Source organism: Paramormyrops kingsleyae, chromosome 19, assembly GCF_048594095.1.
Source record: "Paramormyrops kingsleyae isolate MSU_618 chromosome 19, PKINGS_0.4, whole genome shotgun sequence".
Lineage (NCBI taxonomy): Eukaryota > Metazoa > Chordata > Actinopteri > Osteoglossiformes > Mormyridae > Paramormyrops > Paramormyrops kingsleyae.
Window position 1 is genome coordinate 6881165 of NC_132815.1, and position 20424 is coordinate 6901588.

Genomic DNA, 20424 nt, shown 5'->3' on the forward strand with positions numbered 1-20424 from the left:
TCCTTCTGGGTCGTGGGGGGTCCGGACCCTATTCTGGAAGCTACGGGCACGAGGCAGGGAACAACCCAGGACGGTGGGCCAGCCCATCGCAGGGCACACTCACACGCCATTCACTCACACAAGCACACCTATGGGCAATTTAGTAACTCCAACTAGCCTCAGCATGTCTTTGGACTGTGGGGGGGAAACTGGAGTACCTGGAGGAAACCCCACGACGAAATGGGGAGAACATGCAAACTCCACACACATGTAACCCAGGCGGAGACTCGAACCCGGGTCCCAGAGGTGTGAGGCAGTGCTAACCACTGCACCACCATGCCGCCCCCTGAATTGTATTATTATTCTATTATTATTATAATTATTATTATATTATATTATTAATAATGATAATAATAATAATAATAATAATAATAATAATAATTACAACAACAGATGCAGCCACGAATAAGTGTTCCACACAGACTTCCATCAAGGGTGCCGCACTCTGGAGCACAGACCGTAACGGTGCAGACTGCCTGGGCGCTGGCTGCAAGCGCCACATACTCACGGGGCTGCTGTCGCACTCGAAGATTATGCGGGTGGAGTAATGGCTGTTATCACACGGATCCCCGTTCAGGTAAACCACTGTGATGGAGCCATCCGGAGCGACCTGGGGGCTGGACTGCATGAAGCCCAGGTTCACAAACTTGTCACCCAGCTTGCCACAGGCGCCCAGGGCTCCCCCTGCAGGGTGGGGAGTCACATCGAATCAGTGTCACGCATTGTGATCGGGCACAAGCAGGGCTCAAAAAGAACTACAATCAGATTCACTTTATTGATCCCAGAGCGAAATTCTAGAAGAGAAGGGTAAGTTGCTGCTGATGTTGGGATTCTGACAGGGCAAGAGATGGAACCTGATTGGTTGCAAAGTTTGACGTGTTGCTGGGTCAACAAGGGAGGGGTCTGCATTTCGCTTCTGTAACTAATCACAGTCTCCATCGTATGACATGACCTGCATTTCGCTTCTGTAACCAATCACAGTCTCCATCGTATGACATGACCTGCATTTCGCTTCTGTAACCAATCACAGTCTCCATCGTATGACATGACCTGCATTTCGCTTCTGTAACCAATCACAGTCTCCATTGCATGACATCACCACATTGGTCCCCGTTTTCCCTCATTTTTAAGCTCCAGCCTTCGTGCCGGGGGTGGTGTGTGGCCGAACGGATCCAAGGTACCAAGTGTGTGATCAGAAGGTTGTCAGCTCAAGCCTTTCTTTTTATTACAGATGTTATAATCATCATCATCCTCATCATCATCGAGAAATAAAGACACGCCCTTACCCTGCTCCGTAGTGTCTTCGCAGGTAAGCATGTTCCTATGTTTTGTGTCCATGACACGTCCCTTAACAAAAGGCGCACACAATTAAACGGGTTTACAAACCTGGGCACCTTGCTGCTTAGCAGAAAACACTGGTTTTAACTAATGCGATGATGTCATCCACTGAAGCCTGTGATTGGTTAAAGAAATGAAACGTAAGCCCCTCCCTCGTTGACACAGAGCAGTGTTTCCCCTACCATTATATTAGAGGGGCGCCCCGTCCCCCTCAACGGCAGCTTATCATTTTTGTCTCTAAACAGTCGCACGTTTACAATTGTCCTCTGCTCTCTGTATCGCACCGATGCGCACGCGCACACACAGGTCAGCACTCCCCCCCCCCCCCCCCAAAGCTGTAAACCTAGGGGAAACACTGCAGTGACACGTCGAACTGGCCATGCAGTGCTAAGAGACGTCCCGCCAGTGACGAATGCATGCCGGCGAGTGGCTCTGTGTGACCCACCGGAGCAGCCGTCTACCCGAGGCAGCGGCTTGCAGACGTTGATGTAGAACCTCTGCGACTGCGCCTGCGCAGAGGTGTCCACGGCCACCCAGGGCCTGTCGCTTCGGCTGAGGTCACCCAGGTCATACTCGTTGCCGTGGTGATCTGCAAGCACAACACGGTTGCACACAATGGGCGAAAACAGTCAAGCAACAGACGCCATCGGTAGGGTTATCTTGTCAAAGGCAAGACAAATAGCAATACAGCAATATGCAACAGAGAAGGTGGAGGGTCAGAATAAATGCCTGTTTCCTAACCGTTGACGTGGCAGTCCACAGGGGCGGGTAAGCAGACGAGGCTGGTCCGGAACTCAAACAGGACATCGTGGGTCACGTGTTCGCCGGTGTTCATTTCCTCCCGGACGAAACTCAGAATCCCGGGGCTCACGTTCTGGTCGCACACAAAACTGATGGTGAAAGTGTCTTTGGTTCCTGTGAAAGGGATATCGGCAAATAAAAGAGCACCATCACCCCCGGGTCATGGAGACTATGGACTACGGTATCCAATGACAGGTTAGGAAAAGACACGTCGACAAAGACTCATAGTCCCACAGCTCGTGCAGAACCACCGATTCAGCAGAAAAATCGATATAAATTAATCAAACATTGTCCCTCATTTCTCAAAGGCCACTGGTCCCTCACCCATGAAAAGCTTTACACCATTGGCCCTTGTCCCTGGTCAGCCTGATGGGGCTACTCAGGTGAACCCTACCTGTAGGTATATCCATGTGCCCCTTATAGATGAGGGTCAGCTGGCCATCGCTGGAGAACTGAAGGGATTTCTCCACGCCTACGAGTGTCTTAGGCTTGCCGCCCTCCAACTCGCAGCCTGCCATCGGGACCTCGCCATCCTTGCCACACTGCTCTACCGCTCCGCAGATGTTAACCTGCGGGAGACAAGCACCTCCATTAGCCAGGGGTGTGAGGAACTGCGGCAGCTGGCAGACCAAAGGCGGAGGCGCGGGCATACCAGGAAAGTTTTGGAATTGCCATAAGTGGAGTAGCCCATCTTGGAGGCAAGGGGGAGCAAGTCAAACTCAAAACCTGTGGTGGGATCCTTCAGCGAGCAGGTCTGAGGAGGGGGGGGGGGGGGGGGGGGGGGGAACACAGATTATACACCTCAGTAACATCAATTCATTGCGATATCTTGGGCAGAAGGTCGACTTGAAAGACGACTTGCTAAAACAAAGAAAGTAAACTTCTTTCATTTAACATGTTCAGCGACATACAGCCTAGGCCAGGGGTCTCCGACTCCGGTCCTGGAGAGCTACTGTCCAGTAGGTTTTCTATCCTACCCGGTTTCTGATGAGTCACACCTATACTCAAGTAAATACCAGGAGCAGGTGTGGCTCATCAGAAGCCAAGTAGGATAGAAAACCTACTGGACAGTAGCTCTCCAGGACCGGACTTGGAGATCCCTGGCCTAGGCAGATAGCACACAACTTATAACAAAGCATGAATCTAATAAGACTAATCAAGGACCAGAAGTGCAAGATAAAAACATTGTGGGGATGTATGGAGGCATTCGGCTAGTACCTGGTTTTTGATCTCCGTGGTGGAGATGGGACACGCTGCCTCGGTGTACCACAGGAAGGTAGCAGTGCAGTTCTGGATCATGATGAAACGCGGCCTAGAAGACTAGAAGGAAAATAAAAAGGATTTAATACAGTGCAGTGATCTGGGCTCAAAAGCAGCAAAGTCAACAGGAGACGACAGGAGGGATGCAGGTACCCACAGGAAAGCAGTGCTAGGAAGAGGAGGCAGAGGCAGGTCGAGGCCCCCGAGGCGGTAAGGCAGCTTACCCGCTCGCCTCTGAGGCACAGCAGGTGGATGCGGGTGGTGTAGTTGGCCTTCTGACCCGCGAACACGCAGGCGGAGCCTCCTGTGTACTCCAGCAGGAGCTGCTCCTTGCCCAGAAACACGGGGCCTTTCTCCGCCACGCCCAGGTTGCTGATAGACACGCTCTCCGTCTCGGCACCCTGCCACACCACCGAGAGATGAGCGTTAACTCCTGGCTCACCGCGAGCGGGAAGCACGGCGCCCAGGCAGCCCGGCGGCGGACGCTGACCTCCTGCGACTCGCACCGTGCCTCGCAGACGGAGGCGGAGCGGTCGCAGCCCGGCACGGCACTCAGGGGACGGCACACGTTGATGTAGTACTTCCTGTTAGTCGCCGCATCGAAGGTCTGCCAGTTCTTGGCACCAAAGCCCTCAGCCCTGGACAAGCTGGACAATATATGAGGGACAATGAACAGCTGGAGACACATGCATACAAGATACGACTTAGAGGAGACATGATGTTTATAGCCTGGAGAAGATTTGCTTGTGAGTGCGGCTCGATTCTGAGTGCGGCTCGATTCTGAGTGCGGCTCGATTCTGAGTGCGGCTCGATTCTGAGAGCATCCGAACTGGTTACAAATGACATATAACATTAGAAAACTAGATGATATAATATTAAATTGCCTGAGATATTTACCAATAAAACAATAAAAACAATAAATACAAATATATGGTATTAAATAAAAGGGACAGTCCGAACTTTTATACACCCCCAGGGGCACGTACATGTGGTGGGGGCTGGGGGTGAATTAGCACCTGCCCCCGTCACCTGACAGACTGAAAGTGCCCCCATTCAGTGTTCCAACCGCCTTTTTTAGGCAACCAACGATCATGCAAAATCTTGTGATAAAGGCACAAATGGGATCTTCTGTCAGTTTTTTTTTTATCATTAAAATACAAATACAGATAAAATATCCTCCCTCATTTCACACTGCTATAATACTAAGGGCTCAGTTCCGCCCATGCAACACCGGGCTGATTTAGCAAAACGAATTTGCGGGTCAAAGCTCATCTAAATGCACATCACCGCCCAGACGGTGTTTATACTTCCCACTCTTCACCTCACAGTCTCTCTCAGAGAGAGGCAGCATATTAAGAAATGCTAACACTCACCTGGATAGGTCATACTGCTGCAGGGTGTTTGGGTCCGTCACCAGGCACTCGATGACCTTCTCCGGGCAGGCGTACGAGGTGTACCACTTGAAGTTGTAAGTGAACAAATCCTCCACCTGTGATTCCCCAGAGAGCAGTTGGCGGCAGCAGAGATTAACAGCACCCATCACAAATCCTGATGGATGTTAACCCTAAAAAACTAGTAGCCATGACTTTGCCTGGTACTGACCCAGAGCATGACTTTGCAGTAATTAGTGTTCCATCCTCAGCCAATGTCAGTAGAGTGTAATATTCTGGGTACGACGCACCTTCATACGCATCACCTGATTGGTGGTATTAGGGGGCCTCACCTGAAACTCGGGCTGGCCTACTCCCGCTTGGTGGTCGCAGAGGAAGGAGATGAGTGCTGACCGGCGTGTGTGCTTCTCGTCGTTGTACTGGGAGCCGTTCTGATAGGTCAGCTTGATCATGCCGTCGTAGTAGGACAGCTTAGAGTTGAACTCCCCAAGACTCCACGACTTCCCGCTGCAGGATGACAAAGTCCGTTATGACCAAAGGCATCATGACCCCTGGCTTCTTCCAGTGGTACTCAGCAGATATATGGGACTCTCATATACAACCGTGTGAAAGTGGAGGTGCAAGTTACATTGAAAAAATGTAGTTTAACAGTTTAGAATAGGTGCTCCCAGCCCCCAGTCTAGTATCCCACCAGGCCTCAACGCACTGAAAAATAAAATACAGTGGCACCTCAGAACTCGAACTTAATCTGTTCAGAACTCCAGATCGAATCCTAAAAAGTTCGAGTTGTGATCGAATTTTCCCTATAAGAAATAATGGAAAACCAATTAATTGGTTCCCGGCCCCAAAAAATTACACCTAAATATGTTTTTTTTTTTAGCATTTAAACACAAAATGAACCGGGTAAAACATGAAGAGCATATACTGTACTAAACACATCTAAGCACATTTATCAAAACAGTAATTTGTAAAGTAAGAAAATAAATGTATCCAAACAATGTGTCCTGCGCACCCCGATTGTCCGCTCCTTCCGTGTGCCACGACCCCCCGTTAACCCCATGTGGAATCCCCGTGTGATCAGCTGTTTCTGGTTGTTGTCATTAGCCCTCTGTATTTTGTCCGCGTTTCAGTTTGTTTCCCCAGTCCGGTCATTGTATTGTCCGTCTGCGTTTTGCCTGCCTTACCTGTAATTAAACCCCTTATTCCCCGATACCCTGATGTCTGCGCCTTTGTCTCCATGCCGTCCCCGCTGGGCATGACAATATTATTATAATTAAACGTATTAATGGTGTATTATTAATATTAAAATGAACAAGAAATCTTTATTTTTAAATGTATTTTATTATAATAATAATTACTGTTACTGTCTATCATTGTCTAAATGTATTTTTACTGTCTAAATATATGTATTCAGCTAGTGTAAACATGCACGATGCTGAGTGCGAGGCTGAGACTGAAGCGTTACCCTTTGTTTCCGCTGAGAGACGTGCCACGTGACTCATTTCCCCGCGCGTACAAGTCGGCGTTCACGGTTTGACTTCTGAGATTCAGATCGAGCTCTACGTCTTTTTTTCGAACTGGTTGGTTCGACTTTTAGTAAATTCGAGTTCTAATGAGAGTACCACTGTATTGTGTCCTGTATTGAGGCGCAAAAACACATACACATTGCAATGAAGAGCGCAGCCAATCATAGCCCTGTTTTTCTTACTACCATGTGATTTACATCTGACATCAACTGAGCTCTTATGCAAACACCTTGCTTAGCTGAAGAACCCCTCACGAAGTGAACAGTGAGCTGAGCCACTACTACATGCTATAAGGGAAGTGGACAGTTCCACTGGCAGGTGGGGAGCACGAAAACTTGCCTTTTGTCTACCTGGCAGGCCCCCGCGTTTTTGGGACAGGATGGGACAGAGACGTTTTGACAGATGTTGAGAAAGTAGGTGTAGTCCCCGTCGGAGGTGTTGTAGACGTCACCGTGCTTGGTCAAAGGTGAGAGGTCAAAAGAAAAGCCTGCAAGGAGGGGGCAGGAACATATTATTAAACTTCCACTGTGGTCACATCAAGAAATAATCTAAATAAGCCTCACGATGCTTTCTGTAGGTGGCCCAATACATTTGCGAGCCCAGAAGATTCCACATCTCAAAAGACAACCACATGCACACCTCTGAGACCAGCACATGGCCACCGCGGTCACATGACCTACCGGCCTGAGGATCCGACACCTGGCAGCCGTCACCCTCTGCCTCGGACCGGACGCAGGCGGCGGCCGTTTGCCACTCAAACTCGTACTCACAGCCGTCGGCAGACACACTGCGCAGCTGGGGGGGGCTCTCCAGGTCACCTGCACACAAAGAGGGAGGGGGGGGGGATATGGTTGAGAGTGGCAACACAGCACTGCACACGACCAGCAATGTGATGAGAAAGACAGAGAGAGAGAAAGCGAGAGTAAGTGAGAATGCAGGGGAGAGAAAGAGAAAGACAGAAAGAGACAGTGAGAAAGAACGAGAGAGAAAGAGAATGAGAGAGAATATAGGCCATGGACAAAGAGAAAGAGAGAATATGGGAGATGGACAGAGAGAGAGAGAATCAGAATGAGGGAGAGAAAGAGAATCAGAGACAGATAGAGAGGAAGTAAGGAAGGAAGGAAGGAACTCAGAGGTGAGCAGTGTTTAACGTAAAATCTCCGGAAATGTGCAACACCTGGTTTGCAGAACAGAATAATGGTGGTTGTTATCTTCTTTTTCCCGGTACAGATGTCGCCCTCGGTGTACACCAGATAAATACTTTTATCCCTCTTTTGGGGGGCAGACAGGAATTTGCCCAAACTGGTGGTTTTTTCCTTTCCTAGGGAAATAAGAAAAAAAAGCCAGTTCATCACTCAACACTGCACTCTTCCAGTTCATCACACAACACTGCACTCTTCCAATACACATGCACAGACTTGTGCTCCACTGGAACGTAGGCTGGACTGATACTTTGGGAATAACAAGCTGAAGAGCAATGCATAATTCAGTATAAAACTCTCTCGGTACTGGCCACTCACTGGAAGCGCAGGCTAGCAGGACCAGAACATTAAGACGGGTCCCTGACAGCTGAATGCTACAATGTTGCTTTGGAGAAAATCATCTAGTAAACAATTAAACGCAATTTGAATATAATGTATATTTCAGATAGTTATAAACATGAACAGGCATTCATGTCGGGTATTTTTCTGGCATGTCCCCCCAGTTCTTAAAATATGAAGCTGACCGCGGCGGGCACAGATGGCAGCGTCCTCAGGACAGCCCGACGCTGCCCCCTGCTGGAGGACCCGGTGGCACACATTGATGTAGAATCGCCTGCCGTCCGACTCTGGGACGCCACTCTCAAGTGCCTCCCAGTTCTGGACTCCCTCGGACTCTGAAACACAGGCGAGCGTCGACGTGAGGCCGTAACCCAGGCCAGCGCAGAGATGTGACCGGCTGTGTCGATTAATACTGCCACACAAAGGCAAAACACTGCAACTGCATATTATACCGGAATCGAGTTATGACTGAAATGGGGTCTCAGCCTCTGTTTCATCTATAGACACAATATCTTCGATCAGCTATGCTCGGTTGTGAAGAAAACACTATTATTTATCTACCGCAGGATAAACAGAAGCGCATTTTAAAATTTTCTAAATAAACAAAATTAAGTAAGTGTAAAGATCTAAAGAATAAGGAAAATGAGAGGTAGTGCAAACCACTTTTGATTATTTTAGCCGCACAGCATGGATGAGACACTCGATCGACGCTTAAGCGAATGTGTCACGCATGCCAAGCTTTAAAGTGGCTGTCTTGATCGCTGCCATCGAGAAGCGCCGCTCACCCGGGGACCGCAGGAGAGGTGACAAGTTGTAGTGCTCTTTGCCGCCAGACACTGAGCAGATGAGGTCTTCCTTTTCCTTGACACACGCGTACATCGTCTGCCAGTTGAAGAAGTACGTGCAGTCACTCTCCCCCGTAAACACCGGCGATCCTTTGCCGTCATTTCCTACGAGACGCATCGGGACCAATCAGAATCATTAATGAGTACCAGGAATGGTGACTGGTCTTGAAGGAGCTTACGGAAATTACCATTTGGGTGGCACAGTGGATTGCACTCTTGCCTCATAGCACTAGGGTTGGGGTTTGAGTCCCGTTTCTGCTCTGCGTGCATGAGTTCGCATTCTCTCCATTTGTTACATGGCTTTGCAGCCACAGTCCAAAGACATGCCATTAGATTAATGCAAGCGATTCTTAACCCAATCCTCAAGTGACCCCCTGAGAGCCCAAATTTATGCTCCCTCCCAACACATAACTCATTCTTGATTGTTTGGTTCAGGTTTGATGGAAGCTAGGAGGATGCGAAAATGTGGACTGTCTGGGGTTCCCCGAGAACTGGGTTGGGAAACTCTCTCTGTCACCTTGGGTCCCCCTATCCACACTTACATTGTCTTGTTTTATATTGTTACGTACGCACGGCCCCTGAATCTGCCGGGGTACTCACGACCCTGTCCACCCACCTGCCGTTTTATTGCACTCGAAGTTGATGATAGTCATTCGCTGGAATCCCGAACTGCAGGTATTGCCCTCAGGGTAAATGAGGGTAAGATCCCCATCCGAGTATCTGCCACACAACAGCACAGGTTTCAGCTTTTGTCCTTGTTTTCATCAAGTAAGAGGCGAAACAGAAACAGCGAAAAAGCGAGGCTTGGTCGCACCTCAGCGTCTGATTCTGGTACGTCCCGGCGACCTTTGCCACCTCCCCGGTGTTCTTGACCTGACAGGCCGACACGTAATTGTTCGGACTCGAACAGCCGCCCGCCTTGACCTCCCCACAGACGTTCAGGTAATACGTGTAACTGCCTGACGTCGTGTAGTACGGTGGGTTGAGACCTGAGTGACCAAAACATTCACGTAAGGGGTTAAAGGCCTTGATCTTGCCATCACTGCTGGGATTTGAACCAACGACCTTCTAATCACAGGCACAGTGTCCTAACCTGCCGAGACCTGAGACATACTGGCTGCATGTTGGTGGGCCCTGTTATTACCGTCTATCAGGCGTATAAATGAGAGACTATGTGATAGAGGGAAGAATTTAGCTTTTCAGAGAGGCTCCCGGATTGGCACCTTACGGCTACACTCACCCGAGACCGTCAGAGGACTCAGGTCAATGGAGATGTCGTGCTGCTCGCTGGTCAGGGAACAGCTGTGGCTCTCTAGGTAGTCCCTGTGACAGGCGTATTCTGTCACCCACTCCACCTCATACCTGCAGTTGGTTTTCGTCGTCAGCCTGGGCTCAGTGGCCTGTGGGGAGCCGGCGGGCGAACGGTCATAGGACACCGACCAAAGACACGCAGAGGTAGGCGGGAACCAGGGCTGTTATCGTTAACCAATTTCAAAACTATAAGAAAACACTTTTGTAAAATTAAACAAGATACGAAAAGAAAACCACAACTAAACGAAGACTATAAACACTGCTTCCAGAAGTAACAGAAAATAAAATAAAAGCAGACGTCAAATGCTTCCCATTACCATTTTAAAAACACCATTTAGCTACAGTAATTATTTATCTTTACCAGCAATAATAGCTGTAATGTTTTACCCATTTTGAGCACATTACATCATGTGCACTGTGTATTTATGCAGGATTCTCTAAAGATCAGACACAAAACAAGAGTTCTACAACTTTCAATCTATACTTATAAATACAGTTACTAAAACTTAAACTGAAACTAGAATACATAAACATTAGAAATATATCGGTAACACTTCACTTAAAGCAGTCATCATAATGCATTAGGGATACTGACAGTCTCTCTAAAGTATTAAGAACATGGCTATTCATAAAACTATTTATAAAAAGGCATAACAGATTATAGGCATGTTTTTCATGTATTATCAATACATCATAATGATATAAAATCACAATGCATTATAATGGTCAGTATAACAATTAAGGATGCTATGTACCACATTATGGTATCTATAAGGTATTTATAGTGCATTATAGATGAGAGCTTCATAGAGCATCCATAATGCATAATAAACATCTGTTATGCCTTTTTATAAATAGTTATAGTCATGTTTATAATACCTTCGTAATGCATTATGAAGGCAACAATAATACATTATACATGACTGCTTTGAGTGTTACCGAAATATCTTTAAAATAGAAACTGAAACCACACTGAAAACTAGCTAAAACTAAACTGGATTTCAAATAAAAATTGAAAATAAAGTAAAAAATAAAGAAACAAAGCTACAATAACACTGTCGGAAGCGTGCAGAAGTGACAGCTACCTCCTGCCTCTGCGAGGGACAGATGAAGGTGACGGTGACGGCAGGGCTGTGCTGCCCGCAGAAGTCCGGCTTGCTGGCGCTGCCCGATTCGTAGCGCAGCATCAGCCTGGGGATGAAAGGACCGAGACGTCAGCGGGGGGGGGTCCAGCGCGGTGCCGGCCGCGGGTCTGCGCCGCCCACCTCAGCTCCACATGCCCCACCTGTCACTGGAGACCAGGCTCAGCGGCGTCTTGGGAAGGCCCACACCGAAGGAGGCCTTCCCCATGTCCAGGCAGGCGGCGGAATCTTCCGGGCAGGTGCTTCCTGCTCGGGCTGCGGGGGAAGACAAAGGCGAATTACAAAACGCATGTACTGCTCTGAAAAAAGTAAAGAAAAATCCAACGCAAGGTAGAATCTCTATTAGTGACTAAGGATGAGGCTGTTGTGCTCAGCTGGTTTCTACACATGGATTTTTTTTTTACCTTGTTTGGAATTAGTGGCAGAAACTTTTGCAGCCAGATCTTCCTGCATTTAATCAGACTGCTGTGATCATCGTTTACACCAAACTACTGGCCCCATGTGACACCTGCCAAAATTCTCATTAATCTAAAGAAATGATCTGACAAAGGGAAATGCTGGCTGGTTCAATGCAACAGCTGCGTGAAGTTTCAAATTTTAACCAAACCGGTCTCAATCATTTATGCCGCATTTGTGCCCGTTTGTGCCATTGAAATTTCAATTTGTGCTGCTTTAGTTTCTGAGATATAAATTTTTGTTTTCATGGTGACATCACCGGCGTGCGTATCCCATCCAAATGCCATCCCCTGTGACATGCCACCCAGCTGTTTGGCCTAGGACGCAGTTTCGAGTTACCCCGTATGTTTCGAGTTCACCCTTACTGCCACTAAATGTAAACCCTTAAGCAAGCTAAACCTGACAAAGCACCTTCATATAACATTCATAAATGTATTTTATTGATGTGAATTCTTGCAGCAGCAAAAAAGGAAAACTTGAAATTGTTGGGGCAGCTTGAGACTGTATCATCAATCAAACAGCAAACAGCGATGCATTGCAGTGGTGACGTCGATATGTAACAATCATTTATCTCAGAAACTAAAGCAGCACAAATGAACATTTCAACTGCACAAACACGGCACAAACGACAGAGACTGGTTTGATTAAAATCTGAAACTTATGGGGGAGCAGCTTCATGCAGGTTCATTAAACACCCATAAACACTGGCAAAAGTGCTTGTTATCAAATTATTAAATAAACATGATTGTAGCAGCAAAATGTGCTTTTGAGAGCATTCATTCACTACAAGTGAAACCACAGAGGTGGAAAACAATGAAGTAGTAGGATGTGAAACAGCACATATGAAGTAAGGATGAACTAACAACAAATACTTCATACAGTGCTGTTAATTTTGATCAAATAACCAAGCGTGGACACAGAATTAGTGACAATAAAGACCGCTGATTAATATTACTAACATTCCAGTAACTATTGGGTCAGTATCGCCCACCCCCCCGCCCCCCGTTTCAGTTGAATTCGTTGATGAGCCCACAGTGCAGCTGGTGGAAAAACAGCATTGTTTCCACACAGCCCCCGCTGCCTGAAAACCCCAGACAAAGGCCTGACTCAGACAGAGAGGGGGACCTAAAGGAGGCGCGGCAGAGGAACTGACTGATGCTGCGGCAGATGTTGATGTACAAGTCGAAGGTCTCATCTAAGTCATCCACCAGGTAACCGTCGGTGAGCTTGATGAGGGGACTGAGGTCGTGCTTCTTCCCGTCAGTGTCAAAGACATAGCAAGGGACCTTCACAACACAAAAAACAGAGAAGAAAAATAGTTACAAGAAGACTATATTTGCAATGAAAGCAGGTGGAGCTACCTTAAATTTGTCTGATCAATTTACAAAACCAGATACATGGAATATTTTCCTGGGAAATAAAAACAATAATAAAAAAAAACAAAAATGACAAAGCCATTCAGAATGTGTAATACATATCTCCACATTGAAATAATATATAACAATTATTTAAAGTAACTTCACATGTAACACACTCATATGGTGAAGCGTTAAGTGTGTAAGCAGTTTAAAATGCGTCTCACTCCTAAAGTATGATGCGGGTCGCGGTTACACCCCCCCCCCCCAATCTATCCCACTGTGCCACCCTCAACGCCGCGAGCTTTATGACGAAAACGAAAGAGCGCTCACCTCTCTGTGTGGCTTGAATGTGTCCCTCTTGCAGGCCACGTAGGTCCTCCACTCAAAATAGTGCACGCATTCAGACACAGTAACGAACTCCGGCGTCCCCTGCGAGGAATACGAGAGTAAAATCAGCTACAAACGCAACAACACATTCACTGCATTGACGTTAAGCACCGTACACAACGGTATCAGAATGCTGCCTACTGAACCCACAACAGAAACAGAATATATTTAAAGGCTATATAACCTACATACTTTAATATCGCAATAAGGGTTCCTGACATTGAACTGCCTGCATCTCCATTGTTCCTTGGAAGGACTGTAAAAACACATTATGTAATAACCGGACAGAATATAACCAACTGAGCGATGATAATAACAATGATAATGATGATGATAATAATGATGGTAATGCTGGAATATAAAATTATAATGTAGTCTAAAAGCTTGTTACATTTTGTCGAGTTATTACAAAATGCGTTGTTACATGGACTTCACCTGTAAATCTGAAAGTAAAGCCACTTTATTATATAACAACTGATGACAGCTGCTGCCCATGTCTCATCTGTGCTGAGGAATTCCAGTTTCTCAGAAAACGAAACCTGTGTCAGACCTGACTGATTTGACAACTAACAAAAACAAATTTTAATTTCTCCCTGGCGTACAAGGAAAGGCGGAGGGTAACGCCTTTATGACGACCTATAATCACATTCACATTTATGAATCCGCCACACACTTCTGTCCAAAGTACTAAACTACAACATGATGGCCATAATTGGTGCAGTTTGCTTTGTCCCGCGGCGTAAAAGTACTGCCAAACGACCTGTAAACGAATGCTGCTCTGCAGCAATGCTAGCCGGTTATAAGCGGAAGGAGACACAATGTAGGAACATGGGTGTGTTTGCTCCATTTGCTAATCTGTGTTTGTTTGCTTAACATCGTTTCCTAATGGTGTCGGAAGCGAGAGAAGGCTGAGCCCAGGCCTGGTTTGCAGGCTACAGCCTGGGCACGTTTCCCTGCTCCGCTTCATGTTAATACCCTATCAAACACTTTTATCCAGTGATTTATATACACTTTGTATGTTCGTCGAGCTGGATGCTTTAACGAAGTAAGAACCCTTGCGAGGGTACAGGAGAGGAGCGCAGATGGGAACCAAACCATGAACCAGAAAATTTCTTTGTCAGGAGTCCAGCAGGCTGTCATTAATCAGGATTTTGCACCTGTACAAAATTTGCTTTACAACTCAGCCCCTAAAAGTAATTTAAAAATGATAAATCATACAATTGTTTTTTAAAAAAGTTTAAATGTACGGAACAGTACAAAAGTAAAAAAAATTATGTTTAAATGTTAGCATTAAACTCTGGGATTATGTGTCAAAGTGTGTCAGCTTAGCCATTTCAAAACAGTATTTGCAGCAATCATCCAATATACATTTATTTTTTGACTCAACCACTTGCATGCCATGTTCGGCCAATAAATAGCTAAGAGTTAATTAAGTAATTAAAGTACGTCATAATGATAAGCAGTGTTTTTTTTCCAGATAAATAGCTATAAAATTTTCTTTGACTGCCTAAGACTTTTGCACAGTACAGTACGTCATCCTAACATCCCTTGAAATCTCCCTAGAGGGTCCGCCACTGAGAGATTGTCAAATCGTCAGTCCTACGCTTAAGAGCTGAGCTGCTTAGACTCAGAAATGCAGGAGCCCGTCAGGAGAGAGATTCCTCCCTGCTCGCCTGCGTCTGCCATTATACTGGAAACAGTCGTTTAAGGCACAAACATCCATACTGGTTCAGCTTCCTGTCACAGTCAGGTGACAAGCCATCCAAAACGAGGAGGACTACGGACAGCTCACCAGCGTCTTTCCGCACTGGAAGCTGATGCTGCTCCGAACCGTCTGCTTGCTGCCGGGGCACTTCTGAGAGGAACGAAAATCCAGAACTTTCCCGGACAAGCTTTGATTGAGCTGATCGCCTGAGGGTTACAGGGACATAAGAGTCAGCTGGACGAACTCATACCTTCGCTAACAGACACATATGACCAAGTACAGGAATGCTAATGTTAGCATATAGGGAGGCCCAGCATACCATGATCCTGTTCATAATGAAACAATATGATAATAATAAAACACAGTAGGCATGACAGCACCGGGGCGCAAAGTTAGGGGATGAAATGCGGCTCTGCGTGTGGGGCATGTTCTGCACGTTCCCCCCGTGCTGCACGGGTCCTCTCTCGCACTGCCCCAGTTTCCTCTTGCAGTCCAGACACTAACTGGCATCTGTGAAATGCCCATAGTGTGTGTGAGTGTGTGTGTGAATGTGCCCAGCGACGGACTGGCATCCAGTGTGGGGCAAACCCCAGCTTTGCTCTGTCGGCTGCCTGGGATACGCTCCAGACCCCTCGTGTGACCCTGACCAGTACAAGTGGTTATTAAATGGATGGAAATAGTAAGCGTATATGTATGCATGTATATATATATATATGCCATGATGAAGAATAAAATTATACTGGAGAAAAAAGGTGATTTCTGCCAAGATTTTGCCCTCCGCTGACTTCTCTGTCAGTAGACCAGCCAGAAAAAGAGATTTTTCAAGTCGTCATAAATAAATAAATGTCATAAGGGTCAAACCTTCCCTCCAATGCAAACAAGCTCCGCGGCCCGCAGATGCCCCTGGGCCAGTTCACTGCCCGGCGTAGTCTGAGTCAGTAGCTCGGGTCGGCATCCAGCAGTCACGTTCGAGCCGTCGCAGCCCAGAAAGCAGCATGGGAATCTGGCTAAGCCCGCTCCCCCCCCCCTGCTCTGAGAAGGCCAGAATGATGGACTGGAAAGGCTGGTTTTCCCATCACGAAAATTCCAGGAACCAGCAGAACATACACAATACTGTTAAGCCTATGCAACTAGCTGTGTTTAAGATACATACTATTTCATTTGGCTTGATGGAAAATAAAATTCTGAAAGCTTTTGAAAATAAAAAAAAAAAACCTTTACAAATTCTCAGCCTTCTGTTATTGACACGGAAAAACCAAAAACTCAAATCATAATACAAGCGCAATCAGCTAGAATGAAAGGCAGACTGGTTCTTTAATCAATAGCATTTTTAACCAAAAAAAACCCTGTTGGCCTATTTCCTGATTCTGTGGGGGGAAAAAAAAAACAACTGGAAATTGTTCGGCTGACATCATGAGATCTACAGCTGACGAGGAATTAATTCGGCTGAGACGAGGAATTAATTCAGCTGAGACAAGGAATTAATTCAGCCGACTAGGAGCATGGACTCCGAATGACTGGAGTAATTCTATGAAATTTATGCACATTTCAAAGGCTGGCCACTAGCAGCCTCAAACATCATCCACACTCTTGGCTGATAAGACAACAATAATGTGTAACGCAGCTCCCCGCTGACCTTTATGAAACAGGCTTTATGCTTTCACAGGCGGCCAACACAGATGAACCTGCCAAAACCTGGCTACTTAAGGCATCCAAGCACTGCTGGTGAACTTCCTAACTCTCCCCCCCCAAATATCAGTCCCAGATGCCACAAAAGATCAGCTCAGTTGGCTGCATAAGAGACAGACCATCCCATGGTGACTTCTCGCTTTAAGAACTTCTGATGAAATGAATTCATGCAATATGCTAGGGGCCTGTTCAGTGTTCCCCAGATAAATTCTTAAAAGGCATTTTTAAGGAGAGAAATTTGTGATGCACAGCTTGAAACCCTGAAATCAAATCTGAGGTGCCTAGTGCTATCAATAGTATGAAATTATAACTAGAGAAGGATGTGGTCTAATCAGAAAGTCAGACATTTATGTCGAGTCCTCAATACTGACGACAAAAGATCATTTCAGCATAGCGAGAGGAAACAAGACGCATGACACAATAGGCCATAGGTTCTGCAACATCCACTTTTGTAAAGCAGAACAAAACCAGAACAAGCTTCTGCGACTCGAACAACTGGTTAAGACTAAGATGGCTTTCTACAGAAATTTCTGGCAAATCCACATTTTCATCTTATCACACTGGGTTTCATCAAACCTGCCAGGATTTAGTCATGATGTAAACATGCACAACAGAGATAGATGATACTAATCGAGTGTCTGGCAGTGCGTACTTAAGTGGAACATACCTACTTCACAGCTTAACCTGAAGATGGCACACAACCTTCAGCAGATTAATGCTTCTGGCAGGGAGTGATATTAGGAATGGTACAGAACATATCAGCATGCCCTGATAACTTTAGGAAAAGCCCAGCATAGCTACCACGCCATTTCATGTATGTGAACACACCCCCATATCTACTACTTATAAGGAACTAGACAAAATAAATACATCTACCAAGCAAGGCTGGTTTTAGGGTCACGAGATATCTGGGGTGTAGCCCAGAAACTGTCACGTGTGATATGGCGGTGGAGTTTGTAAAACTGATTGTTTTTTTTGTTTTTTTTTTAAAAAAAAGAACGGGACCTTCGCTACAAACATTCAGGTTACAGCACCACAAGTCCCTTGAAGTCAAACATGGAACTAAGCATTTAAAAATTGATGCAGAGCTCAATTAGAAAGGGGAAAAAGATAAGACACAGCAGAATGAATAAAATACATAGGAAACTTGTTTTCCAATATAAAAAGCCACAGTTGTATAATATTCAAAGAGTAGCCTAAAGTTTTAAGATTGAACTCAAGTCCCCAGTGTCCAAGCTGGCCATCCTCTTATCACGTGTTTCAAGTAACACGCTATGGAATCCCTGCACAAAAGCCCTGTGAAAATAAGTCTTACCCAATCCATTACTGGGAATAATTAAAACCATTCATTGGCTCCACTTCCCCGGAAACTTTGTAATTAGTTCAGTAGTACAGTCTGGAATGGGGCAAGCTGGCATTTTGGAGTTTTTCTAAATACTGGGAACCAGTTTGCAGAATAGCGGAGACGTGATGAGAATGTGCAGATACGACTGTTGCAAGGCAAACGCACACCAGCTGCATTAGGCACAGCATGACTGATAAGCGACTTCACCACAGTCAACAGGCTGCAACAGGACTGGGCCTCTGCAGAGCTGCCATGCAATGAACCCAAGAACACGGTTTTTACAACTCAGCCAGTCGCACCCCCACCCACATGTGCACCCTGCAAAAAGCCCCGCCCCCTAAGCCCAGACTCACCCACAGACTGGTACTTATTGTTGGTGAGATCATAGGCACAGACATTGCTAGCGTCCCCGCATTTTGTGCTGGGGGTTGAGCTGCACAGCCTCAGGATGTATTCCACGTTGTTGTCCTGGTCTATGGCCTCCCAATTGTAACTGCAAAAAAAAAAAAAGCACAGTGTCTCAAAATATTTTCAGAAAGACTGACAAGGAATTGCAGAAGTCAAAGAATTCTTTGCAGAACAACAGCATATAGTCCCCCCCAAAATAACTGCAAATAAAATTATTTTTTATATTTAGCATTTTTTTTTATTTCGTGCAATAAACATTTCCCTGGGAGGCCCAGTATCGAATTTACACATAATGCTAGTATATTATACATGGTTTGTTTTACAACAGAAGCTATTTTAATTTTGACAGCATGGAGGAGATAACGCAAAGCTAAATGTCCTTTTTTAAAATGAGTCTTTTATATTTGCCTTTAGGCTAGTAATACGAAAACAAAACTTGTAACAAATGCCAGACCCATTCTGGTAAATGCTTAAATATAGACCAGCAGTTTTCGGAAATGTCCAGTTGTAATAATAGCTAACACAGATAAGTTCTTTAATTATACACTGTCACGGAGAACTGTTGGTAACTTTAAAACATTTTTCTGATATTTTATGTTTTACATCACATTCCAGTACAAAAAACGCAACATGGGAAATATCTAAATTACGCACACACATTAAAAGGGCATAATTGCAATCTTATCTTCTGCACAGGGAAGTGACTTCCCATTGTAGGGATCGTGACAGACTAACAGTCGAGGCTGTAGATACCAATATTTATGGCACAGGGAGATATATACAGGAAGGGGAATATGATATTTGAGGGACGGCCAGGGCAGCTCCGGACACCGGCCGCCTGAATGGTGACTGTGCCTGTCCGCATAGCTAACACTGGCGCCTAGTTTACTTAGAACTTTACAGCGAGACTATTTTAAAACATAATGCGCTTGAAAAGAATCTAAGTACCGAATATAATCGCAGACTAACCGACCAGCTTGCTTTATTTTTTTAAAGAGACCGAAACGCAACATATACGCCCGTCAGGAAGGTGCGCTGCATCCGCCAACCAATTAGCCCGCTAGCCCGCTAGCCAGCTGTCGACTGCCTACCTGCACAGTTCCTGGTACCACGGAATGTCCTCAGCCCTGACGGTGATGGCGAGCAGAGCAAGTAGCGTTATTATCCGAGGGAGCATTCGGCGGGGTACTATCCGGACACACGTACGCCGTGAACCCATGTTTTTGTTCCAGTGTTAGAGTGTTTCGTTCGACATGATACAGCAAGTCCTCGAGGGCCAGGAACGGCTCCAATCACATGATGCGGTGATCACGTGACGCAGCAGTCACATGACGGCAGCCTCACGTGTTGTACGCGACGTTTCTTGACTATGCTCTGTCATAAAAAAACCACTAGAAGATAGCGGCTATTTTAAATAGGTCATATGCCGAAACTGCTATTTTCGGTCTCAAAGTGGGTAATAAACCACAATTTAAATATGACGTTGAAAGTCAGACTACGCGAGTTACAGTTTTTATGACCATTAAGCAATAGCTTAAGTTATCTGTCGTTTAAACCAGTTTTTTCAGGAATGATCCGGAGCTGATTTTGCTATTAAACCAAGACTGCAAATTAATTATCTGTCAGGTGTGGTATGAATAATTTGGTGTTCTTTAAACTATGTGTATTGATTGGCTAAAGTAATGTTTTGCGTGTACCAAGCACAAAGTGCGAATTTCATTTCGGTGTACTCTGTTTTATTTCAGTGTATTCGGTAGAATTGGAGGTCCTTTATTATTTTCCACAAACAATTATTATCATCCGGCATGATTCAGAGCAGTTTGCTCAAACTCTTGGACTCCAAATACTATTCTGTTTCTCCAAATACTATTCAAATGTGAAA

General features: G+C 45.8%; 1 protein-coding gene across 1 annotated transcript in view; it reads right to left on the bottom strand.

The window, feature by feature from the left end:
• igf2r (insulin-like growth factor 2 receptor) overlaps window positions 1-19879 on the bottom strand; it is a 37945-nt gene extending 18066 nt beyond the window's left edge. Inside the window, exons 1-25 of the mRNA XM_072703177.1 lie at window positions 19634-19879; window positions 18488-18627; window positions 15188-15306; window positions 13339-13437; window positions 12804-12936; window positions 11338-11449; window positions 11138-11243; window positions 9982-10141; window positions 9556-9730; window positions 9358-9461; window positions 8682-8846; window positions 8082-8231; window positions 7533-7676; window positions 7036-7173; window positions 6695-6842; window positions 5162-5336; window positions 4812-4927; window positions 3929-4085; window positions 3663-3839; window positions 3397-3498; window positions 2831-2932; window positions 2573-2747; window positions 2119-2292; window positions 1823-1966; window positions 548-723 (exon numbers count right to left, since the gene is read on the bottom strand). Coding sequence (XP_072559278.1) covers window positions 548-723; window positions 1823-1966; window positions 2119-2292; window positions 2573-2747; window positions 2831-2932; window positions 3397-3498; window positions 3663-3839; window positions 3929-4085; window positions 4812-4927; window positions 5162-5336; window positions 6695-6842; window positions 7036-7173; window positions 7533-7676; window positions 8082-8231; window positions 8682-8846; window positions 9358-9461; window positions 9556-9730; window positions 9982-10141; window positions 11138-11243; window positions 11338-11449; window positions 12804-12936; window positions 13339-13437; window positions 15188-15306; window positions 18488-18627; window positions 19634-19761 — 3519 coding nt within the window. The 5' untranslated portion in view covers window positions 19762-19879. The remainder of the gene's footprint in view (window positions 1-547; window positions 724-1822; window positions 1967-2118; window positions 2293-2572; window positions 2748-2830; window positions 2933-3396; window positions 3499-3662; window positions 3840-3928; window positions 4086-4811; window positions 4928-5161; window positions 5337-6694; window positions 6843-7035; window positions 7174-7532; window positions 7677-8081; window positions 8232-8681; window positions 8847-9357; window positions 9462-9555; window positions 9731-9981; window positions 10142-11137; window positions 11244-11337; window positions 11450-12803; window positions 12937-13338; window positions 13438-15187; window positions 15307-18487; window positions 18628-19633) is intronic.
• Window positions 19880-20424: the final 545 nt, after the last annotated feature.